Source organism: Suricata suricatta, chromosome 16 (assembly GCF_006229205.1).
Source record: "Suricata suricatta isolate VVHF042 chromosome 16, meerkat_22Aug2017_6uvM2_HiC, whole genome shotgun sequence".
In the NCBI taxonomy this organism is placed as follows: Eukaryota; Metazoa; Chordata; class Mammalia; order Carnivora; family Herpestidae; genus Suricata; species Suricata suricatta.
Genome location: NC_043715.1, coordinates 15914201 through 15941384, shown reverse-complemented (window position 1 = coordinate 15941384; position 27184 = coordinate 15914201). Strand labels below are relative to the sequence as shown.

Sequence of the window (27184 nt, the reverse complement as noted above, 5' to 3'; positions counted from 1 at the left end):
CCTGACGTGGGGCTCGAACCCACGAACCGTGAGATCATGACCTGAGCCGAAGCCAGATGCTCAGCCCACTGAGCCACCCAGATGCCCCTATTTTCCCTTTCTTTTAATTCATCTCAAAAATAATTATAGCCATACTTTAGCTTAGCAAACACCCTAATTTTTTTAAAGTACTAAAATATCTTTCTGATCTCAAGAGAACTCAGTTGTATTTCTCTATTTTTTGTTACTATAACAAATTTGTTTTGATACTAGTATTTCTTTAGGCTATTTCTGGGTGATGTGCAATTATAAATACACTGCTTTTACAGATTACATATTCCATGTCCATTCTATTGTATTTATATAGGGACAAAATAAACAATCTATAGATGGTTTATTGGGTTCTTAAGCTTTTCTAATTGGGGTGCTCCAATTCTGGATTTACTGTAATTTGTGATATGTTCCAACTTGACTCTTACTAGGATTCAGTTCCAATTTTAGTGGCATATATAGAGTGGGGTTTTTTTGTTTTGTTTTTTGTTTTTTGTTTTTTATGTGATCTACTGTTTTGAGCATGACCATAGATACTCTCTGGAGGCCAGAGCCAGGAGATGCTGAATAATTCAGATCATACTACTTTAGTGGAGACAGGAAAATGGTTGCCAACTTTATTTAGTCATTTGCTCTTTCTTTGGTTTGTTTAGTCATTTCTTCACTTTCTGTTTCATTAAGGTATTGTTAAGGTATAAATATATCCCCCTAAAAGTGGTAGAGAATACAAAAGAAATAGAAAACACGATTTTCTGAAATATTTCATCTGTAATTATTGTTTGTTAATTATCACTATTAAGGATAATATATGTATGTCCATATTTCAAAAAGTGTATCTCTCTGGGAGGCTATGTGGGGGGTAGATATGACAACCCTTAGAAGCAGCAGCACACAGTGGAAGGGACATACAGCTAATGATAAAAGTTAACATGTTTTGAGCTCTGACTATATGCTGGAGGTTTTGTTAAACTTTATAAGCCTTGTATCATTTCCTCCTCTCTGTTATCTTATATAGATTCCACTCTACAACTGATGAAACTAAGACTTAGAAAAATTAAATAACTTCCTTAAGGTCATATAGCTAGTAAATAGTAAGACCAGGATTCACATTCTTTTTTAAGCCACTATGCTGTATTGCCATTATAGTCACTTAAAATTACGGTGCTGAAACCAAGTGTGAACAATTCCATTCTTCCTAGTCATAGCTTCTGGATGGTTAGGGCTGTCGTTACAGAATGAGATTATGTTAGCAAACTGTTTCCTCTACCTAGAAGATTTGTGTTGTGTAATTTAGACTTTATGAATTTAGAAAGTAGATTTCAGTTCATATTGGGGGGATTTTACTTGAATATCTATATTCAAGAGTGAGCCTATATTCAAAGCATGTGCTCCCTTAAAAAAAAAAAAGCAACATTAGATGCATCAGTAGGGTACAATGGAAACATTAAGAAAGAAGAACATCTTGTTTGGAAAGGGAAACACTTGTTAAGTTATCTAGAAGGACAAATAGCAGTAAAGGGGGGTGGGGAGACAGAGTTTAGATGAAGTTTATCCTCGACATAGGAACAGTGTATAAATCTACTCCATGAAAGAGTATACTTCTTTTAGGGGAATTAAAAAGAGTTTGATATGATTGGAATAAAAAGATATTATGAAGAAGAAGTAAGATTTGAAGCTAGTAGAGCTACGCAAGATCTCCTTTATAAAGATTTGTGTGTTGAACTAAAGAATTTGAATTTTAGCCTGACTGTTAGAAAGCTTGAGGCTTGCCTTTAGGCTTTGGAGTGGGATATGAGGGAAGAGGAAAGGTAAACATATAAATAATACACAGTGAAACAAAAGACCCCAAAATATTTTTATTTAAAAAATTAAAAATAAGAATGCTTGTTCCATTATGGGTTTTTGGTTTATGTTTATTTCCATTAATATAACCTTTTTGGCAGGTTTGAGCAATTGGAATAGAATGAGAGGTGAAAAGGAAATAGGTTAGTAAGAAGGGTTAGAATTGGAATGGGAGGTAGAGGGAAACAGGAAGATAAGAGGGAGGTAAAAAGAAGGAGAGGCCAAAAGGTGATGGAGGTGGAAGGGAGGAGAGGAAACAGACACTTACTCTTCCCACTGGAAATACTCAGTGGAAAGAAGGGCTGTTGCCAAAATTCATGTTCTTTGTGATGGTGAAAAAGAAGAACTGCTTCTATTTGTTGGTTTAACAATGAGCATTGGATCCATTGTCTGTTTTTGTTTGTTTGTTTTTAAGGGGATGGAAGAATTTTCCCCTTTTACAGTCTCGACATATTTCTGTTTCTCCAGACAATACAGGCATACATATTTTTTTGCTTTGGTATATTGTTTATATTATTTGTTGATACTAGATGAAACTAAGAGTACAATTTGCATACTGTTTTAGTACCCACCCCAATGCTAATTTTTTAAATACACAAGATAAGAAGTCGCTTTCTTCACTATAAGGTATATTGGATTCTATCTTATTGTGATTATTGTATTAAATCTGACTGAATTTAACAAGTTTCCACCTCCTGTGTTTCTGTGTATGCCACAACTTTTAAGAAAGGGGTAATATCATTGAGTAAACATTCCATCTTTTCAGAGACCTTATTAAAAAGCTTTACTAATTCTTTTGGCACTTTGAAATACTTTATTTTTCATTATTCAGATATTCATTGATTTTTTTCAGCTTTATTTATTTTCTTAATGTTATATTCATTTTTGAGAGAGAGAGAGAGAGAGAAAGAGAGAGAGGGAGTGTGAGTGGAGGAGGGACAGAGAGAGAAGGAGACAGAATCAAAGCAGGCTCCAGGCTCTGAGGTATCAGAGTTCAACTTGGGGCTCAAACTCTTGAACTGTGAGATCATGACCTGATCCTAAGTCAAAAGCTTAACAGACTGAGCCACCCAGGTGCCCCCTTTCAGCTTTATTTTTGAGGCTACTATTTGACAAGCACCTAGAAGCACACTGTGTTTATAATACCAGAAAAGTGGCTGCTTTTTTTAATTTTATAATTTTTTAAGCAGTGTGATCACTTTGAAGAACTGGTTTACTAATTACTTAGAGATAAAAATAAAATAGTTAATGCTTAAATAATACTGACTTTACTTCTGTTTAGTATAGTGTCTGGCCTGTTAGGTAACCATTAAACTTTTTAATAGAATAGACCTTTTAAGGTCAAAAGTTAAAAGTTAAATTATCTTGAACAGTAACAGACTAGTTCTTTATATAATGTAAATACAAGTATGTAGAAGATATTATACTTATTGTACCTTCAGAGGAGCCTTATTTGGCCATCTAATGACCTTAATACATAAACAGAAAAAAGAGATAGGAAAAGCACCACTGAAGAGGAATTTCCACATAGTATTTGAAAATGGGGGAAAAGGTTATAGACTTTCCATTAATTTTGTTAATACAATGTGTTCATGTAATTTTTCACCTCTCATTTTTTCTACTCCAAATAACATTTAGTATTTTTCTTGAATGTCATTTCAAAACAAATATCTAGTTCCAGTGTTATTCTAAAAAGCTATAAATTAGGGGCACCTGGGCAATTCAGTCCATTAAGTGTCAGACTTTGGCTTAGGTCATGATCTCACGTTTTGTGGGTTTAAGTCCTTGTCGGGCTCTGTGCTGACGCAGAGCCTGGAGCCTGGTTTGGATTGTGCCTCCCTCTCTGCCCTCCCTCCTTTGCTCGTGCTCTCTTTCTCTCTCTCTCAAAAATAAACATTAAAGAGCTATAAATTAGTTAATTCTTCATTTAAAGGGGACATATAATTGTCACCATTTGACCAATAACTGTTTCCATTCTCTTGATACATTAACCCTGTGTGTTCCTAACCAGTATATATGGATATACATTCACAATTTCTTTTAAACTCTTAGACATTGCTGAAAATGTCATTTGCTATTTAAATATTTAATAAGGATACTTACTAGTTTGTATCAATAAGTGAGGCTAAATGATGTTGCATAACAAAAAAACTCAGTGGCATTCAGTAATAGTTCTACTTCTCCCTTGCTTTATGATAATATTGACTGTGGTTTGGAAGCAGATCCATCTTCTTCACTGTGGGATCCAAGCTGAAGAAGCTGCCCTTATCTGGAACTTGGCCATTTTTGTAGCAGAAGAAAAAAGGAAATGGTGGAACCATGTGAGGTTCTAATAAAGCTTTTCCTTGGAACTGGCATATTATTTCAGTTCCCATTTCATTATACAAACAAGGCACATGGCCAATCCTGATATGAGTGGGGCAAGAATTACAGCCTTTCTACAAGGAAGGACCTAGGGAAAGAGGGACAGTGAATATTTTGACATTAAATATCTCCATATTATATTCTTAAAAAAATAAAATTATTTAAATGTAGAAGTGTCTAAGAAAAAAAAACTTTTCCTAAAGTTTAGTAAAATATCTTATTAATTTAGAAGGTGATGAGTTGTACAAGCCATATTTAAGTTTACCTTTGCAGTGCTTATGTTGTGAGGGTTTACTAAAACACCAAATCTATAATCTGTGACAAAGTGCTTAACGTCCTGGGGAGCAGTTTTTTTTTGAGTACTTAAAAAGTATTTATTTGCATACACCAGCATCCCAGAAAGTACTTCGGTAGAAAACCAGTTCTTAGGTGTAAGGAAGAATGTTTCTGGAGTCAAATATATTGGGGTAACTGTATACTATACTCACTTCTTGAATATTTGTTTATAGTGTATATTGAATATTCATTTTGTTCATTTAACTTGAATCCAATATTTCCCAGATTTACTTGACCTTGAAACCTGTTTTGCTAAGCAACCTATTAAATTCTTACGGAAATCCTGGCATGAGGAAGTTGGTAGGCTAATTATAATTAACTCATTAGATCTGGCGCCTCAGTACTTTTCAATTTCTTTGTGGTTTTTTTTTTAATGTTTATTTGTTTTTGAGAGACAGAGACAAAGCATGAGTGAGGGAGGGAGAGAGAGAGAGAGAGAGAGAGAGAGACAAAGACACACACACAAAATCTCAATCAGGCTCCAGGGGGCTCTCACCCATGAACCATGAGAGATCATGACCTGAGCCGAAGCCAGCCACTTAACTGACTAAGCCACCCAGGCACCCCTCAACTTCTTTGTTAATTTTAGCAGTGGTTAGTCTAAAAATTTTAAAACAAGTGCATTTTATTTCTTAAGCTCAGGTTATCCTAATTTATGGACATCCTCTGGTAGAAAAAACTATTCTAAATTGAATTCAGTCTGTTTTTAGGTTTTCTTTTGGTATGAGGCCTCTGAGTCCTGGGTGTAGATCCTTAAAGAAACGGTCATTATCACTCAGAGGCACACGTTGCCTCAGAAGTCTCATACAGTAATGGCAAAGCATAGCTGACATTTTTGAGGTTAGGATTGTGGGACAAGCTTGTTTTTAAATAGAATTTAAAAAAAATATCATTAAAACAAAAAATGACTAAGTTCACATTTTAGAACTTTATTATTCACATAATGAGAAAACAAAGATGACACATAATAATGAAAACCTTATCTTAGACATTAATCCATCCCTACAAAATCTTCTAAGAGTTATTAAAAATTAATAGGGCTTTTCTTTTGTTGTTTTTCTGTTAGGGTGAAAGTTAAAAGTTACACGGTAAAGGAAGTCAAACTCAGGGGTCAACAAAGAAGGCTTCTTTAGAACTGGATAATTGAGTTGATTTTAGAAAAGAAATAAGCGTTGGCGGTTCTTTTTATGAAATGCTTATGTGTACCCACAGCTCAGCCAGCAGGAGTGCCAGAAATCTTAAAGAAAAGCTTGCATAGCTGTTCAGTGAAAGGAGAGGAAGAAGTATTTTTAATCGGCAAGAACTTTCTGAAAGGAACTAAAGTTATTTTCCAAGAAAATATTTCTGGTAAGTAGGCATAGTACTGGTACTGAGATTGTCGTATGTTATACTTTGTTATAAAGATAAAATAATATTTACAAAGTTAAAAAGTTTCAAAATTTTAGTAAATTACTGTTTTTATTTCAATCAGATGAAAACTCTTGGAAGTCAGAAGCTGAAATTGACATGGAATTATTTCATCAGGTATAATTTAAGCCTTTCTGTGGTTTGTTGTGTTTTTAGTTTGTTCACTCTCTGAGAAACAGTTTTGTTCTGAAATTTTCCTGAATGAACAGATTAAATTTCTTCTTTATGTGGGTTTCATATAAATCATTTAGGTTTCTTTCTGGAGTTTCTTTAATTGAAAGGAATTATTTCTACAGTTTTCTATTTTTAAAAATTAGAAGCATTGGTAAATTATCATTGTTAATAAATGAGACATTAATTTCCTAAAATTTATTTGCTCAGAGGCTTTGGATTATCCTAACCTACTATTTAGTTAAATTGAAGGGAAACTTATTTGTTGCGTACCTGCTATGTGTCCAGTGTTTTATGTTTATCAGTTACTTTTTGCAGAGGCACTGTTGGTTATACTTCTGTTGAAGAGTCTGTCTTTGTAGGACTTCACCATGTATGTTTTTCTCAAAATAACAAGGAAAAAGAGCTTGAAAACAAGGATGAAATACTGACCTAAGAATTAGGATGTAGAACAAATAGTGTCAAACTTACAGAATTTGATACTAGCAGAGAAGACAAGGATAAATCTATGAGCAAATCAGATAGAAGGCATGTGCAGAAGAGTGGCATATATTGGTGTATGTAACAGAGAGCAAAACAGGAACAAACTAATGTGTAAAATACCCAAAGCGTAAAATTTACCATAAAATGCTAAATTTAAGATATATATCCATTATAACATATTGCCAAATTCAAAGTTAAAGGCACAGGAATCCCTAAGGCTGCCCTCACTTCAGATACCAACCACAAGTTCAGTGGTCTCCTGACCACTCTCATTGTTTAACAATTGATTTCAAATTTAGTGGTTCCCACTCCTCACTCAGATTTGCTAGAATAACTTATAGAAATCAGGATGCCCTATGTTTCATTTCAGTTTTATTACAGCAAAAGGACACAAATCAGAATTGGCCAGAGGGAAAGACACATAAGAGGGAGGTCTGCGAAGGTCCTGAAGGCAAAGCTTTCACTGCCCTCAGGGATACCTCCCACTCTCAGCACATCCATGTATGACTGTGTGTGGGGTAGTATCAATCCGGAAGTTCACCCAAGCCAGCGGTGTCCACAGTTTTGGTTTGGGCCCAGTCACATACTGCCCGTGCAGCTAATCTTGAGCTTCCAGTATCCACTAGAGGTTGGAACTGATAGGACGTATTCCAAAGTCCCCTTCATAAATCACATTGTTAGGAAATTCTAGGGCCTTCAAGATCACCAAAAACTAGACCTTACTTGGGGTAAAGTTAATTTGTTACCACATGGCATCATAGACACATGTTTTGTAGAGCTTCTCATATATATAGACGAATGTTTTGTAGAAAGTTTTTCTCTAGGTTTATGCTACCACATGCTGTCAAAATTAGATAGCAGGACTTAACAGTCATTCCTTTGTCACATATACCATAGGGCAATCTTTTTTTAATGTTTATTAAATGTTAAATTTACTTATAAATTTATAAATAATTAATATTAATTTATTAAAATTTATTAAAATAATGTTTTTATTTATTTTTAAAAGAAAGAGGGGAGACAGAGGAAGCAAAGCAGGCTCCATGCTGACAGCAGAGAGCCTGATGCGGGGCACGAACTCATGAATCGTGAAATCATTACCTGAGCTGAAGTTAGCCTCTTAACCAATTGATCCACCCAGACACCCCTGGGCAATCTCTGTCTTAACTGAAGTTCTAGCACTTGCTTTATCATTAACAGTCTATGTTACCTAAATAAGCTAAAAAACACTTCTGTGCCCCAGTTTTCTAATCTATAAAATTTTACTAGATTGGGGCCCCTGGATGGCTCAGTTGTTAAGCATCTGACACTGTCTCAGGTCATAATCTCACAGTTCATGAGTTTAAGTCCCACACAGAGTAAGCTCCAGCCCCACTTCAGGTAAACATGAGCCCTGCTTCAGGTGAGCCCTGCTTCTCTCTCTCCCTCTCTCTCTCTGCCCCTCACTCACTTGCACCGTCTCTCTTTCAAAAAAAATTTTTTTGCTAGATTATGTGAGGTTCCTTCTTAACTCCAACATTTTATGATTTCTTATATAACTTACTTGATCAGACCATTCCTACTCTCCACAAACCAACAGTGGCTTCCTCTGAAGGACTTCTAGAGGTTAGGAACAATGTAATATGACTCTTCTGTCTTCCTCATAATATTAAGCACTTAACAGACACTCATGAAAAACCTGTTAGTTAATTTTATTTACTTTGAAGAAAAAGAAAACTCTGGGGTCGTGGTTCCTTTTTCTTCCTGAGGGCACTTCAAACCCTGATTTTAACCAGGTTTTTACATGCCTATAGTTTTGGTCTTGACTGAAGGTTAATTTATGCATGCAATACTTCTGTGTGTGCCATAAACATGTTTTGAGTTTTGATGAGTTGGTTAGATTAATGTAAACTCCCTTGCTAGTAATATTCTTTCTATCTATCTATTACCTTATCCTGTGATGCAGTTTTTTAGATAAGAAAACGTTCTGGAGACTGAGAAACTCACCCTATAAATTATACAAAATATTAATAAGATGTCCCCAAACAAATTATAGTCTTAACTTGCTGTCTCATAAAGAACTAAACATTAAGTGCTTCTCCTCCTTCTCCTTCCTGTTTCTCCTCCTTCTCCTCTTCTTCGTCTGCCTCCTCCTCTCCCTCTTCCTTTCTGCTTCATTCTTTCCTTTCATCCTTTTTTCCTTCCTTCCTCCTTTACCTTCAAGTCATGGGGTAGTTAGTATTCTTAAAACACTTTTTTGCAGGGTAGCTTATGCCAGTTACCATAGAATAAAGAATAATAATCATAAAAATATGACATAGTGGAATGAAAAGGAACTAATGTCCTTATTTGGTGGCTATATCTAGAGGTCCTGGGGTTTTTGCAAGCAAGTATATATAACAAACTAAAACATAATGTGATTGTCCATCAATTCTGTGATTCTGCTCTTCATTTTTAAGTTTCCATCTTCTTCAGAGAACTTTCTCTTTTTTTTCTTAAGGGACTTTCTGGGAAGTGTTTTAGAATGGGATCACAGTGGAGATATAAAGAATTGATCTAACAGATTATATTAAAATTTTAAAAATTAACATTTAGGAGTGCTTGGCTGGCTCAGTCAGTGGAGTATGTGACTCTTAATCTAGGAGTTGTGGTTTTGAGCCTCACGTGTAGAGATTACTTAAAAAAATAAAATCTATTAAAAAAATAAACATTTAGAGGGAAAGATACTCAAAAAACAAATTAAAGAAATTGTGGCCAGTAAAGAAATATCATGCCTATACAGAAAAGCTGAAAGGACCTCTACAATATTAAAAATTGATCAAAAGATGCTATAGTGGAAAAGACCAATTAAAGGGGTAACCATGCTGGGGTACCTGGGTGACTCAGTTGGTTAATCATCTGACTCTTGATTTTGCTCAGGTCATGATCTTGCAGTTTGTGACTTCAAGCCCTGCTCAGTACCGAGCCTGTTGGTGTTCTCTCCTGCCCCTACCACGCATTCTCATGCTTTCTCTCTCAAAATAAAGAAATGAACTTTATAAATATTTTGAAAATAAAGATAACTTTGCAAATTACAATTATAAGTAATTGTAATGATTATTCATATGCAACCCCAAAATCAAGTCAAGTATTAAACTTTTTTATTATTTAAAAATTGAGATTAATGAAATCTGGGAAAACAGTTCTTTGTTTAATATTTGACTCTTCTATTCAAAGCCATAATAGGTCTCATGCTCATGTATACCAAATGTGGTAGGCACAAGGTCATTATATTTATTACCATTTTAATGATTTCAAATGAATTCTGTAAGAATTGCCTATTAAATATGTATATAAAAGTTATATATCTTAAAGATCAATCTCTAAGAGGTCTCTCTTATCTATATATAGATATATAGATATATGTAATCTTTTTTCTATATATATATGTACATTTGCATATAGTCTTAAAGATAAGTTTGTTTTAAAAGAAAGCAAGAGAGAAATGTGGAGGTGATTCAGAAAGGGAATTAGAGGTGGGGGGCACCTGGATGCCTCTTTTGGTTATGCGTCTGACTCTTGGTTTCAGCTCGGATCATGATCTCATGGTTCGTGAGTTTGAGCCCTATGTCAATCGCTTCTCGGCCTTTTGGCTGAGATCGAATGTGAGCCCTATGTCAGGCTCCACACCGACACTGCAAAACCTGCTTGGGATTCTCTCTCTCTCTTTTTCTCTCTGGCCCTCCTCTGCTTGCACTCTCTCTATTCCCCTTTTAAAATAAATACACTTAAAAAATAATAATAATAAAGGGAACTAGAGGTGTGCCTGGTTGGCTCAGTCAGTTAAGCACTGGAGTCTTGATTTGGGCTCGGGTCATGATCCTAGGGTTTGTGGGATCCAGTCCCGTGGCAGGCTCTGTGCTGCCTGCATAGAACCTCCTTGGGAGTCTGTCTTTCTCTCTCTCTGTCGTTTCCCATGCCATATGTAATTTTTCTCTTTCTTGTTCTCAAAATAATAAACACTAAAAACAAATAAATAAATATTAAATATAAATAAGTAAAAGTTTACGAGAGAGAGAAGAAGGAGAATCCCAAGAAGGATTCTTAACTGACTGAGCCACCCACCACTAGAAGCTAAAAACGAGTGTATTAGAAAGCAGGAAGCAGTAGACAAGTCAAGAATAACTTGTTTTATAAAACATGAAAGAGGCATTTGTGTATCAAAAATACAAAATTATATAGATTGTCATTTCTTACCCTTTAGTCTCCTGGGTTCTTTCTATTAAATTCTTCAGAGTGAAAGAACAAAAAAACAAGGAGAAGCTTTGGAGTTTTGGAGAAAATGGAATTATCAGTATAAATATGGAAAGAAAATTATTTTAGAATATGTGCTGCCGAAGTGAGCACAGAAAATTATTGAAAGAAATGCCAGAAGAGGTCCTTAGACTTTTGGGGAACATCTAGACTAAACAAAGGCTTGAGAGTTTAGAGGTTATACATTTTCAAATAGTTTTTAAAAAATTATTTTAGTGTTTATTTTTGAAAGAGAGAGAAGGAGCACGAGTGGGTGAGGGGCAGAGAGGGAGACAAAGAATCAAAAGCAGGCTTCAGGGTCTGAGCTGTTAGCAAAGAGACCCATGCAGGGCTTTGAACCCTAGACTGTGAGATCATGACCAGAGCTGAAGTCGGAAGCTTAACTGACTGAGACACCTGGGCGCCCATTTTTCAAATAGTTTTAATAGGAATTTTTTTGTATATGTCTTGAATTTTATGTATGTATACATATCCCCAACTGCAAAATCAGTGTAGCAATGGTACCTTATCTTTTAGGAGAATGAAAACTAGCTAGTACTATTGCGTATGAGGTCTGAAAAAGATTATCTGCTGAGAAGAAGAAAATTGTTATTTTGAATCCAAGTAGATTTTTCTAAGAAATTAAAACTAGAACATGCTTCTCTTTTTACCCCGGAGAACATTGAACCTGCTCTCAAGGCTTCCCAACCTTTTGTATGTTTTGTCTGTATTGTCTCCTAGCTTAATGGTAGTTCATTGCTCTTAAATTTCTAAAATAGTATTTAAAAACAACTTTCTGGGGCACCTGGGTGGCTCAGACGGTTAAGCACTGGCTTCAGCTCAGGTCATGATCTCCCATTTTGTGGGTTCGAGCCCCGCGTCGGGCACTGTTCTAACAGCTAGCTCATAGCCTGGAGGCTGTTTCAGACTCTGTGTCTCCCTCTCTCTCTGACCCTCCCCTGCTCGCACTGTCTCTCTCTGTCTCTCAAAAATAAATAAAAAGACATGTAAAAAAATTTAAAAAATAAAAACAACTTTCTATCATTTTTCATAATTTACTTTTTTTCTTTCAATCACTTGCAGAACTTCTAGATTCAGATCTAGGGAATATGAAGGATTCATATCAAAATAGGTTTTTTTGTTTTGGTTTTAATTTTTTTTACATTTATTTATTTTTTGAGAGACAGAGCATGAGTGGGGGAGGGGCAGAGAGATATTGAGACATAGAATCTGAAGCAGGCTCCAGGCTCTGAGCTGTCAGCACAGAACCTGATGCAGGTCTCGAACTCACAAACCATGAGATCATGACCTGAGCCAAAGTCAGACGCTTAACTGACCAAGCCACCCATGAGCGCCTGTTCATTTAGGTGTTTTTTTTTTTTTTTTTTTTTTAAGATTTCATTTTTAAGGGTACCTGGGTGGTTCAGTTGGTTAAGCGTCCGACTTTGGTTCAGGTCATGATCTCACAGTTGGTGAGTTCAAGCCCCGCGTTGGGCTCTATGCTGACAGCTCTGAGCCTGGAGCCTGCTTCAGATTCTGTGTCTGCCTCTCTCTTTGCCCCTCCCCTCACTTGCCCTCTGTCTGTCTGTCTCTCAAAAATAAATAACCTAAAAAAAATAAAGATTTCATTAAAAAAAATTTTTTTTTATTTTTGAGAGAGACAGAGTGCAAGTGGGAGAGGGCTGAGAGAGAGGGAGACACAGAATCCAAAGCAGGCTCTATTCTCTGAGCTGTCAGCACAGAGTCTGATGCAGGGCCTGAACTCATGAACTGCAAGATGATGACCTGAGCCAAAGTCAGACACTTAACCAGCTGAGCCACCCAGGCCCTCTGGTTTTTTAAAGATTTCAAATTAAGCCTAAGTATGCTGTCCAAAGCAAGGGTAATAAAAGCTTTTTAAAATCTTTATTATTTTTGAGAGAGAGACGGAGTGTGAGTAGGGTAGAAGCAGAGATAGAGGGAGACACAGAATCTGAAGTAGGCTCCAGGCTCTGAGCTGTCAGCACAGAGCCTGATGCAGGGCTTGAACTCAAAAGCTGCGAGATCATGACCTGAGCTGAAGTTGGCATTTAACCAACTGAGCCACCCAGGCACCCTTAAAAAGTTTTTAAGTAAAAACTAGGAGGATACCTCACTAGAATATCCATTCAGCCATCTCTTTAACTGTAGGTAGTTTGTGACATAGTTACAGTGTTTAAACAAAAGAGTAAAATTAAGAGTAGACCACATTTTAAAACCGTTTCTTAGAAATTGGGTCATTGCAGGTACATTTTTTGATGACCTCGTGAACAACTGAATTTGTGCTCTCAGACTTTTGTCCCCCAGTATCTGTGGACATATACACATGTATGCATGTTTTTCACCTGGCTTAAAAATGTATTTTGTTTTTGAGATGGCTAACTGGGCTTAAGAAGCCTAATTGCTATAAATCAGAAGCTGTTTTGACTATTTCAGAGTGTTTTAAGATAGCTTAGAAACAAGTTAAGTGCTGGGAAATTGAAACCTTTACCTTGATCCTACTTGTCACTTAATCTGTTCAACTGAATTAACCAACTATAGTCTAGCTAAATAAAAATGTCATCAAACCACATCACCCCCAGTTATCACCATTGGCCTCCTGCACGTTCATGTCCTCAGTAGAAAAACATAATCATTACCCCCTTAATATTCCTTCCCAATACTGTAATGTACTAGGAAAGAAGGGCATACATCAGATATGGTGAATGGTATCTTCCAAGATGTAGTCCCCTTGAGTGAGTGCTGGTGAACCATTTATGAACTTTTTCCTTATGGGATGCTTCTGCCACTATTCTGACAAAAAATAACTGATTTGCTAGGGTTTGGGTACATAGAACTCTGTTTTACTTTAAATGAGAATTAATATGGTTAGGAAGCTGTGTAAATTGCATTGCAAAGTACATTTCACAATTAGTATTGTACAAAACATGTGATAACTGACATTTCTTGTTGGACAGATTTTTTTCCCTTGAAATGTATTCATTCTTTTATTCAACAAATATATGTGAATGTATTTTTTGTAAGGTGCTTAACAGTGAATATAGAATGACAAAGAAAACATCGTAGGAGCTTAACATTCTTTTAATTGAAGAGAGACAAAAAAACAAGCAAATAACCACAGTAATTTCAGGTGGTGCTAAATGCTATTTTAGAAATAAACAAGATTATGTGACCAGGTTGGGAGGGTGCTACTTTAGATAGGATGGTCCTAGAAGGCTTCTCTGTGGAGATAACATTTGAATAAGCCCTGAAAATGGATTAAGGAACTAGCCATTTGAAGAAGTGAAGGAAGTACATTCAAGTGGGAAAGATCTGCAAGTGAGGTAAAAAAAAAAAAAAAAGATCCGCCTGTGAGGTAAAAAAAAAAAAAAAAATTTATTTAGTATGTTAAAAGAACAGACTGAGAAGGTCCGTGTAGCCAGAGTGCAGCAAGCTGGGGAGAATGGAAAAGAGAAGCGGTTGACAGGAAAAGCACTTGTAAGCCACTGTAAAACATTACAGGCGGTTTTAAGATTATTGTCCTGATGGCTGTGAATCTGAGCTTTACAGTACGTTTTTTGCCCTAGTCAGACGTTTTACACTTTACCACTAACAGGAAATGTACTTAATTATAATTTTTATTTCAAAATTTTAATTTAAATATTGCTTCTTTTTTTACTCTTGTTATTTCCTTTAAATTTAGAATCATCTTATTGTGAAGGTTCCCCCATATCATGACCAACATATAACTTTGCCAGTATCCGTGGGAATATACGTAGTGACCAACGCTGGAAGATCTCATGATGTTCAGCCATTCACTTACACTCCAGACCCAGGTATGTCAAAATAAAGAATTCTGATCTAAAACCAGTAATTAATTTCTAGTTCTTTGGAAGCAATTGAAGTCCAGCCAACCAAAACGAAAACGTTGTATGCTAAGATGAATTGATACCAAGGGCATTATTCCCTAAGAAGATGGTCACCAAATCCTGCTTCTGCTGTTACGTTAAGGGTGTCATTTCTGCCTTATGTTCTCCTGGTATAAGAAAAGCTAGGAATGCTCTGAAGTCCTACTTTTTATAATTATATCATGCAGATTACTTCTTAGTAAGAATTGCCATTCATTTAAGGACCTTTTTTGTGCAGAAAGGTCAAAGTGACAACTTTGGGAAACTGCTAATAGTTTAGCCTGAGTCTGGCTTCTAGGCTGCATTTTGGGAGAGGTAAAAGATAGGCTTGGATTGATAAATGATAAAATCCCAGACTGCTGGTTAATATATATTTTAAATATAATTTTAAGAATTTAGGTTAAATAGTTGCTTTAGAAACCAGAGCAATAAGAGCAACTATAATGCTAAAATTAGAAGATCTCTGGGTAAGAAGTATCTTAAGAATTTTTCTTAATGTTTATTTATTTTTGAGAGAGATAGTGAGAGAGAGAAAGGGGGTTGCTGAGGGAGAGGGGGACAGAGGATCCAAAGCAGGCTCTTGGCTGACAGCAGAGCCCAGTGCAGGGCTCGAACTCATGAACTGTCGGATCATGACCTGAGCTGAAGTTGGACTCTTAACCAACTGAGCTACCCAGGTGCCCCTCTTAAGAATTTTTTGCCTCATTCATTTAATTGCCTGAAGAAGAGAAGCCTTTTCCTAGCAAAAATAGGGAGAACATTTTGGAAAATTAAATTCTTCACATGTTCCATTGACCTAAGCTTAATTTCTGCCATGTTTACCATTGCTTCAGTTCATTCCAGTCTCAGGCTTATGTCAGAATTATTAAGTTTGTTATGTATGTTATTCCCAAATAGTTCAGGATTCAGTGAGGTACAAAGTAAATAAAGGTGGCGGGGTAAAGAAAGTCCTGTCAAGAAAAAGTAATGGAAACAGTGGCCAGGGCAGAGTTATAACTAGTCTTGATAATACTTTCTGTCACATAATGTATCTCTCCCCTTTTTAACATATGTCTGGATTTCACAGCATTGCTTATTACGCATCAGTCTGCTACCCAAGTATGCCACAGTATGTATAACATGAATGAAATTAATATTTGTCTCAGAATGAAAGGTCAGCAATAAAAATTTTAGACAGAAAAAGGCAAAGTTTAGAAATAATATGTTGGTTTCAACAAAAATAGGAAAGAGAAGATACTCAAGGGCCACATATTTGATTGTTTTATTTCTAGGAAGGTCTCAAAAATCCAAGAAAGTTTTATTTAAAACTAATAGTAGTTCAAGCGTTTTACTAAATGCTAATTACCAAATAGTGGCATTTAATATTTTTTGTGATGAGGAGCTTACTCGTGCAGCAGAAGCTGGCATAATTGGTACAGAAGTATGAACGTTCGTTCCTAATGAGCTGCTGTATCATTTGTGTGGGAAGGGAAGAGGGAAGTTGTGTATGTGTGATCAGGGTAGATTTTGCGATCCTGACAATACTGAGGTTTTGTTGTCATTTGTTTTTATTGATTAATTATGAAGAACATCGAGACTTTAAAGTACTTAGCATCAGCACTAAGAATCTTCATTTCTTAGTGATAAATGCTGATTATTAGAAATTTCCCAGGGCACCTGGGTGGCTTAGTGGGTTAAGCGTCCATCTCTTGATTTTGGCTCAGGTCATGATCTCACTGTTTGTGAGTTTGACCCCTGCATTGGGCTCTGCGCTGACAGCACGGAGGAGCCTGCTTGGGATTTTTGGTCTCTCCCTCTGTATGCCCCTCCACTGCTTAACATCCCTGCTTTGCGTCTCTCTTTCTCTCTCTCTCACTGTGTCTACCTCTTTCTCTGTCTCTCTCAAAATAAAAATAAATAAACTTAAAAAAAAAAAAAGACATTTCCCTTTGATAGTTTGCCAGATAAAACAGCTTTTAAGTCCTCTACTTTATAGCCTATACTAATTGGCTATCTTTGGCCACATTTAGGCAATCATTAACATATATTTACTCTTTTAAGTTTTTCACTTCATATTTTGTGTTCTCTAGATAGCATTCACTCTCAGAAACTCTTAATTGAACAAATAAGTAGTATGCAAACTTTATAATAAGATGTAATGCTTCAATTTCTGCCTTTATGATACAGCTAATTAAAGAATCTCCCCATAATTTCACTTTTTTGTGTTTTATAAAATGTGATAATCTTTTCAAGTGTACATAAAGAGATTACGATTTCAGGAAAGCTTGGTTATAGAAAATTTGCACTGTCTCATTATGATAATCCAGTTGCTATTTTGATTCATCTGAGAACTGTGGTGATTTAAACATTTGAGTATTCTGTGCTGTCTAATTGTAACAGCAAAAACTAGGCCTACCCTAATATTCATAAGTCAGAGTAGAAATGGTGACTACTATACTATTTGTCTGACTATTTCAAAGTTATAAGTAAGCTGACTAGTTAAATGTAGCTCTCCTCCTAATTTGACCAATATACTTTCATATCAGCCTGAAGGCCAGATATGAATTTAGGATTATCAGGATGCTTAGGAGTTCCAAGCTGGGTATGGCAGCAAGAATTGTTAGAATTAATGTTATGCTGTAAAACTATCTAGAAGGACATCTGGCTGACTCTGTTGGAAGAGCATGCAACTCTTGATCTTGGATTGTGAGTTTGAGCCGCATGTTGGGTGTAGAGATTACTTAAAATTTTTAAAAACTAAAAAATAAGATAAAAATAAAATTTTAAAAAGTAAATAAATAAAACTGTCTATGGATTTCTTTTCCATTCAACTCCCTGTATATCATTTGTTGGGCCTTCTGTGTAGCACGCTAAGACAAATTATTTAACTTCATTCTTAGATGTGTACATTTTATCTCTTTATTCAAATTAACTAGCTCTATATAGTATCTTTACAAATAGCGTTTCACATTGTCATGTCAAAAATAAGAAATTGTGGGGCATCTGGGTGGGTCAGTCAGTTAAGTGACCGGCTCTTGGTTTCCACTCAGGTCATGCCCTTACGGTTTGTGAGTTCAAGCCCCACATTGGACTCTGGACTGTCAGTGCAGCCTCCTTTGGATTCTTCCTCTGCCCCTCCTGCATGTTTTTGTGCTTTCTCTTTCTCTGTTAAAAAGACTTAAAAAAAGAAATTGTAAATAAGGTGATCCCATTCCCATTCTCAATTAGGGGATAAAAAATAAATACAATGAAATATAGAAATTAAAATATTTAAATAAAATAATTGTATAGTCATTTAAGTGAGAGCCTGGAATTTATTTAACTTTATCATTTCAGAACTAAACTCTGTTGTTAGGCCCATTAAATTTAAAGTTGCCAGGGTACCTGGGTGTTTCAGTTGGTTGAGCATCCAACTTCAGTTCAGATCATGATCTCACAGTTGGTGAGTTGAGCCCCATGTCAGGTTCTGTGCTGACAGCTTGAAGCCTGGGGCCTGCTTCAGATTCTGTGTGTGTCTCTCTCTGCCCCTCCCCTGCTTGTGCTTTATCTCTCTCTCTGTCTCAAAAATAAATAAATGTAAAAAAATACTTTAAGTTGCCATTGGAGATATAGTTGATATGACCAGATGTAATAATAGTCCAGCAGTTCTCCATTAGGAATGCACAAAGATTTTTTTCTAAAGCTTCACAAAAGGAATAATTGTAATACTCTAGATTCTATATGTTCATCACAGGTTTTTAAAAATTTGTAATGTTTCTCAATAGGTCTGTTTTTAATAAATCATTTTAATAAATGATTTAATAAATCATTTAATGAATGAATTTTTTCATGCTAGTGTTACAGTGTATTTGATCAGTGTTAAAAATTTCATATCAATCTTCTCATCAGTTATCCTTTTAAAAAATTTTTTTTAATGTTCTATTTATTTTTGATACAGAGAGAGACAGAGCATGAGAGGGGGAGGGGCAGAGAGAGAAGGAGACACAGAACCAGAAGCAGGCTCCAGGCTCTGAGCTAGCTGTCAGCACAGAGCCTGACACGGGGCTTGAACCCACGAACATGCGATCTGACCTGAGCTGAAGTCGGAGACTTAACCGACTGAGCCACCCAGACGCCCCTCATCAGTTATCCTTAATGTGAATACTGTTATAAGAAGGATTTTTTAAAGTTACCGTTGCTTTTGTTTTGATAAGTGAGCATGTGCTGCTGCCCATTCAGTTGGTGTATTTTAGAGCATAGATAGGTGGTTATAGAAACTCAGCTCCACCTAGATTTTCTGCTAAACAAATAATTTAATAATGTCTTGTGGGAAATATTATGACGAAAGAACTTTAAGATACACACATTTTTTTATGGACAAGTTTGAATAAATACATCAATCATTTTTGTTTTGTTTTGCTTTAATAGCAGCAGCTGGTGCTTTGAATGTAAATGTGAAGAAAGAAATATCTAGTCCTTCAAGACCTTGCTCTTTTGAAGAGGCCATGAAAGGTACCAAGTTGATTCCTTCCAAAAATTATAAATAGATTATCCTATATATTTTCTCTAGCAAATTTTACTGTTTGGTTTTCTCTCGCGTACTTGGAGCACTTAGCAGGGTATCTTCCATATCACAATTGTTTGTTTAACTTCACTGAATGCTTGTTTCCCAACTTGATATTTCCCTTTATTCACCATATGAACAAACTTTTTTAAACATATGTTGGAGTAGAGGAGAATTTTGTTTCATTTTTCATTCCTCAATGTTAAAAATCTTAAAAGTATAAAATATAATAATGTATGTAAAATGGAGTTTATAAAGCTTATTGCTACCAAGACTAGTATTTAACATTGAAATTTTGAAACTGAAGAGACCAAAATTTGAACTATTTTGAAAAAGGTTAACATTTGTAAAAGTTTCTTGAGGTTCTTTTAGTTATTCTTTCTTCTGACATTTTTACTCACTCCTTATCAGAAGAGACAATGAAGATATCTTCAGGATGTTATAATGTGGTAGAGTAGATTTTTTCTTTGTCTGTTTAGCTTTTTTTTCCAGCTTGCACGTCTTAGTCCACACCCAGCCTGTAATACGTTAGGTGGCTGACACATGGCAGTGGGGCCAGAATCAAGGAAATTTTCTTCTTCATAGATTGTAACACAGGTAGACACTCAGTGATAATGCTTTTTTGCCATTATATATGAAGATGTCAATTATGTATTGGCCACTGGTTTATTTTTATCATTTTAGCCTTTATTCATACTTTTCTGCCATGAAATTCATGTAAGTTAAATCAAATGAAATTTAAAAGTAAAAATACTTAATCAAATACAGTGAGGATTTTATATATATTATCAGTAGTAAAATTCAGCATTCACATACATAACATGTTCATTGTGCTTGTCATTTTAATTTCTGACCATGAACACTTTCAGAGTAGGTTAGCGAGGAATATGCAGCAGTAAGTAATCTGCCAAGGTTATCTCATTCAACTACAGAAAGACTTATAAAACTGTATAATGGATAATAATAGCTAACATTTATTGAACATATGTGAAGGGCAGGCAAAATGCCATACTCTTTACTGGCACTGTTTCCAAACTCTGTGAGGTAGGTAATTTATTATTCTCATTTCATAGATGAGAAAACCAAGGTTCCAGAGGAATTACATAATTTGCCCAAAGCCAGTTAGCTAGTGTTAACAAAGGAGGGGTGCCTGGGTGGCTCAGTCAGTTAAGCAGCCACGTCTTGATCTTGGCTCAGGTCATGATCTCACAGTTTGTGGGACTGAGCCGTGCATGGATGGCAAAATTGGCAAAAATCAGACCACAGGGGCACCTGAGTGGCTCAGTCGGTTGAGCATCTGACTTCGGCTCAGGTCATGATCTCACAGTTTGAGTTCAAGCCCTACTCTGTGCTGTAAACACAGAGCCCGCTTCTGATTCTCTGCACCTCCCCTGCTCATTCTCCATCTCTCAAAAGTAAATAAATGTTAAAAAAATAATGATAATAATTAGGGGCTGCCTGGGTGGCTCAGTTGGTTAAGCGTCTGGCTTTGGCTCAGGTCAGATCTCACAGTTCGTGGGTTCGAGCCCCGCGTCGGGCTCTGTGCTGACAGCTAGCTCAGAGCCTGGAGCCTGTTTCGGATTCTGTGTCTCCTTCTCTCTCTGACCCTCCTTTGCTCGCACTGTCCCTCTCTGTCTCTCAAAAATAAATAAAAAGCATTAAAAAAATAATTAGAAACAAGCACACATATACATGTTATTAGTTTTTCACAATTCAAACCTTATTTTGACAGTTTTATCAAGTGAAATTATGGTAAAATTTTCTTGGAGATAGAAAATTAAGGGGTGCCTGGGTGGCTTAGTTGGTTGAGTGTCCAACTTCAGCTCAGGTCATGATCTCACAGTTTGTGAGTTTGAGCCCCGCATCAGTCTCTGTGCTGACAGCTCAGAGCCTGGAGCCTGCTTCAGATTCTGTACCTTCCTCTCTCTCTGACCCTCCCCTGTTTGTGCTGTCTCTATCTCTCAAAAATAAATTAAAAAAAAAAAAAGAAAATTCAATTGAATACTAAACTTATCAATTAAAAATTTTCACTTGTCATTTTAGATAGAAGATCATTATTTGGAGATTCCTGATTATTTAAAAAATAGTAGCTTTCAGAACCAGGAATTTTCCTTCACATATAGCTTGTTTCTATGATTGCTTGAAATCAGAGCTTTAGTATAATGCCACAGTGCCATCTGAGAAATTTAATTAGGTATAGTTTAATGATGAAGACTGAGCATTATAAATCACTTTTAAATTTGTGTTCTATCAGGAATCTTTCAAGTGACTTTTTTTTTTTTTAATGTTTTATTTATTTTTGATACAGAGAGAGACAGAGGATGAGATGGGGAGGGGCAGAGAGAGAAGAAGACACAGAACCAGAAGCAGGCTCCAGGCTCTGAGCTAGCTGTCAGCACAGAGCCTGACGCGGGGCTCGAACCCACGAACGTGAGATCTGACCTGAGCCAAAATCGGAGGCTTAACCGACTGAGCCACCCAGGCACCCCACAAGTGACTTTTTTATAAATAGCCATCAATTATAGTAAGATATACACCTTGGGGCACTTAGGTGGCTTGGTCAGTTAGGTCTGTGACTCAGTTTTGGCCCAGGCCATGATCTCACAGTTCTTGGGTTCAAGTCCCGCGTGAACCTCTGCACTGGCGGTGCAGAGCCTATTTGGCATTCTGTCTCTCCCTGTCTCTCTGCCCCTTCCCTGCTCACTCACGTGCACTCTCTCTCTTTCATAAAACAAGCTTAAAAAATTAAAAAATAAGATTTAGAGCTTGATACCCAAATATGATATTATTAAAAGATATTGAGGGTCGCCTGGAGGGCTCAGTCGGTTGAGTGTCTGACTTTGGCTCAGGTCATGATCTCACGGTTTGTGGGTTCAAGCCCCATGTTGGGCTCTGGGCTCAGCCCAGAGCCTGGAGCCTGTCTTCTGATTCTGTGTCTCCCTCTCTCTCTGACCTTCCCCTGCTCACACTGTCTCTCTATCAAAAATAAATAATAAAAAAATTAACAAAAAAAGATATTGAAAACTTTTGCTCTTAAGTAAATTTCAGTTCTTTAAGGAGGGCTCAAGCAGGCGTGGGTGGAAAGTAAAGAGGATGAGAGCACTGTGTATATATCCTTTACAAAAAAATAACACAAATTAAGTAAGACAAACTACTGTTGACAGTTTCTTGGGCATATTTTCAGAAAGTTTTCCATATCTGTATAGGTACAGGTAGATGTGAGGGGACACTCTAGATAGATTGCTCAGAGACTCTTTGATACGGGTGTAGGATCCAGGGATAAAGTATAGTTGAGCCTCGAATAACACCGGTTTGAACTGCACAGGTACACCTATATGTAGATTTTTTCAATAAATATAGTATATGTATTTTTCCTTATGATTTTATTAATAGCACTTTTTCTCTACCCTACTTTATTTTAAGAATATAGTATGGAATACATATAACATACAAAATATGAGTTAATCAACTGTTTATTTTATTGGATAGGCTTCTAGTCAACAGTAGGCTATCATTAGTTTTGATGGAGTCAAGACTAATTCTGTATTAGTTTTGATACAAAGTGGTGAGGCAATCAGAAGTTCTGTGCAGATTTTCAACTGTGTGGCAGCATCAGTACCTCAACCCCCACATTGTTCAAGGATCAGCTTGTATTGATGTGCATTCCCTCTTAGGTTCAGCTTTGTGTTAATTGGATGAGTGTGAAAAATACTTGAGAGCATATACTTTAACTGGTTTTAACTATGTGGAGAGGTTTTGAAGCTTGGAGGAGCCAAATCTCAATCTTATTTTACAGGTGAATAAACCAAGGATTAGAGAAGTTATTTTCATAAGGTCACACAGCTAATAACTGACAGAGCTTGCAACTTAGATTTCCCCCAAAACTATTATTTCTTCCCCTCTAAATCTTAATTATTCTTTTAACATATTTGTACTTGACCTAAATGCTGCTTGCTAACAACAAACTTTTAGTAAAGATTGTTCTGACTTTTAAAATTTATCTGCATGGATGGAAGAGAACACTTTTTAAAGTTGTTTGGCATCTGGATGCCTGGATAGCTTAGTCTCTTAAGTGTCTGACTTTGCCGCAGGTCGTGATCTCATGAGTTCAAGCCCTGCATCAGGCTCAGAACCTGGATCATACTTCAGATTCTTTGTCTCCTTCTCTCTCTGCCTCTCCCCTGCTTACACTCTGTCTCTCTCACTCAAAAAAGTTAATAAACATTAAAAAAATTGTTTTTAATGTTGTTTGGCATAAACTGTCAATACTAATATTCTTTACAAAATCAAATTGATATTTGGATGGTTAAATATGTTTATCTTATCTTAGTGATTTTCTGAATTGGTTTAAAAGTTTTGCCCTGACTCTCAGGTAATACACAGACCTTACATGTTTTTTTGTTTTTTGTTTTTTTTACTTTTTCACTAAAATATAATTTCCAGGCAGTAGGGCTTTATCCATCTTTTTTTAAGTTTATTTTTTTGAGAGAGAGAGATAAAGAGAGCATGCAGGTGGGTGAGGGGCGGAATGAGAGGGGGAGAGAGAGACTCCCCAGCAGACACCATGCTGTCGGCACAGAGCCCAGCATGGGGCTCAATCCTGTGAACTGCAAGATCATGACATAAGCCAAAATCAAGAGTCAGACACTTAACTAACTAAGCCACCCAGGCACCCTGAGCTTTATCCATCTTAATCATCACTGGAACCCAGAATAGTGCCTGAAACTTTCTAAAGGATTGTGAATACATAGCGAGAATGTAGGAAAGAAAGGTAGAGTGACATCTCTCAAGCCATTTAATATTGTTTACTGGTCCATTAAGATATAGTTGTGGGCTCTGGGATATGATAGTATAGACTCACTTTTCCCTGTTCCTCCCTTCTAAATCTACCAAGTTATTTGGAAATAATTGAAAAATCATAAAGCACTTTGAAATATAGAAAGAAGGAAAGTAGACTGGCTGGGGACTTCAGAACTTAAAGACTGACCCCCAAGTAAGTTTCCTGGGTTTTCTTTTTATCTATTATTTATCTGAATTGAGCACCAGAGAAGTCTGTGACTCAAAACTGGCAACAGGTACAGACAGAAAGAATAAATCAATAAATAAGCGTGAATAGCCTGCTCTCAAAGACCAGGAAAGGCAAAGCCTACCAGAGGTTTAGGAGGATGACTCACACCTAGCAGCAGCAGCTCACCCACTAGCAACGTTGGGGGCCAGCTACCCCCCACATTTCTGGTAGCAACAGCAGAACTTGAGATGGCCAACCGCCTCCATGCCCCCCACCTGCCGAGTAGTAGTGGGCCAGGTATACAGGTAGCAGAACCGAGGAGGCCAAAGCACAGGCTTCACATAAGCCAGCACCAGCAGGTTAGTGCATCTGCAGCAGTGGGAACAGCAGAACTCAGGGAGCCAACCCATCCCGTACCCCACACCAAGCTGTAGCACAAAGGCCTTGTGCTGCCTGTACTGGTGGTGTCAGCAGGCCCTGTGTCTCCCTGTCCTTCCCAACAGCAGAGGAGACCCAGATCTGACAGCACCTGGCCTTCCACCCAAGAGTAAAGTAAGATCCAGGCCAAGTGTCTCCCAATCTTCCACCCAATAATAGAAGGCAGTCCAGTGGCAGAAAGTGAAACAGATCCAGGGTATCCCCAGACTTTCACCCAGGGGCCAGGAGGCCACCCTGACCTTGAAGTTTTTGACCTTCTACCCAGTGGCAGAAGTAGCCCACATAAGTACTTCCGTACCCCCAGCAGCAAAAGCAGAGATAGAATGGGAAGCCCATTAGTATCAGGAGAGCAGAGAACATACCAGGAGAAACATTCCCTTTGTGCAGATCCAGCATCCCCCACCCACCATCTATGACAGGGAGCTCAGGGAAGCACCTTCCATTCTTGTGGGTAGCACCAGCAGGATTCTAGCTGCAGCTCATACATAGCTAAAACAACCAACAGAGCAGAATAAGTGTCAGAAAACTAAACTGTTATTGGCCGTAGAAAGACTTTGTGCGTATGGCTATAGAAAGATTTGTATCTTTGTGTGGGTACCAGACAAAATGTCCTTTTCATGTTTGTGCCAATGGACCTGCCTGTTTGTCAGTGGTCTCCTTAAGAGGAGTTAAAGACTCTTGTTCAGGGGCACCTGGGTGGTTCAGTTGGTTAAGCATCCGACTTTGGCTCAGGTCATGGTCTCACGGTTCGTGGGTTCGAGCCCCGCATCTGGCTCTGTGCTGACAGCTAGCTCAGAGCCTGGAGCCTGTCTTCGGATTCTCCTTCTCTCTCTGACCCTCCCCTGCTCACACTGGCTTTCTCTTTCTCAAAAATTAATAAAAACATTAAAAACTTTAAAGAAAAAAAAAAGACTCCTGCTCAACTTATTCCACCCATTCTCTCTTCAGAAGGGGGAGAAAACTTTGCTAATAAGAATTATTCTCCAGGGGCACTTGGGTGACTCAGTTGGTTAAGCATCCAACTCTTGATTTTGGCTCAGGTCATGATCTCATGGTTATGAGACTGAGCCCTGAGTCAGGTTCCACGCTCAGCACAGAGCCTGCTTGGGATTCTTTCTTTCTCCCTTGCTCTCTGCCCCTCCCCCACTTGTGGTGTGTGTGTGTCTCTCTCAAAATAACATGTTTTTAAAAAAGAATTAATCTGTAAATGAATTTGGCAAAAATCATGTATAGATCTGCTAAACAGTAACTGTAGGTGGATGCATTTACATGTCAGTCAATTTTTATATAGTTTCTAATTGAATTGTAATATAAATTTGTCTTTAGATGTTAAGCTTTTTATACATTTTTTATGTTTATTTATTTTTGAGAGACAGAAAGAGTGTGAGCGGGGAAGGGGCAGAGAAAGGGAGAAACACAGAATCCGAAGCAAGCTCCAGGCTCTGAGCTGCAGCACAGAGCTCGACGCAGGGCTCGAACCCACGAACTACGAGATCATGACCTGAGCCAAAGTCGGATGCCTAACCAACTGAGCCACTCAGGCACCCCTAGATGTTAAACTTTTTGGGCCAGAAATACTATAATGAAAATATGCAACATTGCACTATATGATTAACCAAACCATCCACAACAAACTTAATCAACTATGACAAAGATAAAGTTAAATTATTCATTGCTTCATTAATTCAACAAAAAATTTTGGTTACCTATTATGCACCAGGCAACAACAACAAAATCTGCATTTGTGGTACTCATATTCTACTAGAATTGAAAAGCAGGAATAGCAGTGGAAGGGGCACCTGGATGGCTCATTCAATTAAGCATCTGACTTTGGCTCAGGTCATGACCTCATGGTTCGTGGGCTCAAGCCCCACGTGGGGCTTTCTGCTGTCAGCACAGAGTCTGCTTTGGTTATTTGTACCCCTTTTTCTCTGCCTCTTCCTCTCTCTCTCTCAAAAATAAACTTTAAATAAAAGGATAGCAGTTGAATATTACAGGATCAACTTAGGACATTACCAGTGGTCTTTCAAAATATCATGGGATGGGCCTAGAATACTTTTAAATGCCTGCCTTGTTCATGATCTGAAGGTTTGTCTCAGTCAGAATTGGATTATGAATTGAATTGCATTGGTATTATTAGAATCTAGGTGGAAATAGGTCTGAGAACTCATGAGTAGAGGCGCCTGGGTGGCTCAGTCGGTTAAGCATCTGACTTTAGCTCAGGTCATGATCTCACAGTTTGTGGGTTCGAGCCCCGCCTTGGGCTCTGTGCTGACAGCTAGCTCAGAGCCTGGAGCCTGCTTCAGATTCTGTGTCTCCCTCTCTCTCTGACCCTCCCCTGCTCTCACTGTCTCTCTCTGTCTCCCCCCCAAAAAAACTAAAAATCATAAAAAAATATTAAAAAAAAAGAACTCATGAGTAAATGAT

The 27184-nt window shown here is 37.3% G+C and overlaps 1 protein-coding gene across 11 annotated transcripts in view; it reads left to right on the top strand.

The window, feature by feature from the left end:
• The window catches only part of NFAT5 (nuclear factor of activated T cells 5), a 173276-nt gene that overhangs the window by 135771 nt on the left and 10321 nt on the right, over nt 1-27184 (top strand). For 9 of the 11 annotated variants that reach the window (XM_029924547.1, XM_029924546.1, XM_029924542.1 and 6 more), the window contains 4 exons: nt 5785-5919; nt 6044-6096; nt 14585-14717; nt 19176-19259. In XM_029924547.1, the coding sequence (XP_029780407.1) occupies nt 5785-5919; nt 6044-6096; nt 14585-14717; nt 19176-19259 (405 nt within the window). The remainder of the gene's footprint in view (nt 1-5784; nt 5920-6043; nt 6097-14584; nt 14718-19175; nt 19260-27184) is intronic. The other 2 variants (XM_029924539.1, XM_029924541.1) reach the window with 1 other exon arrangement.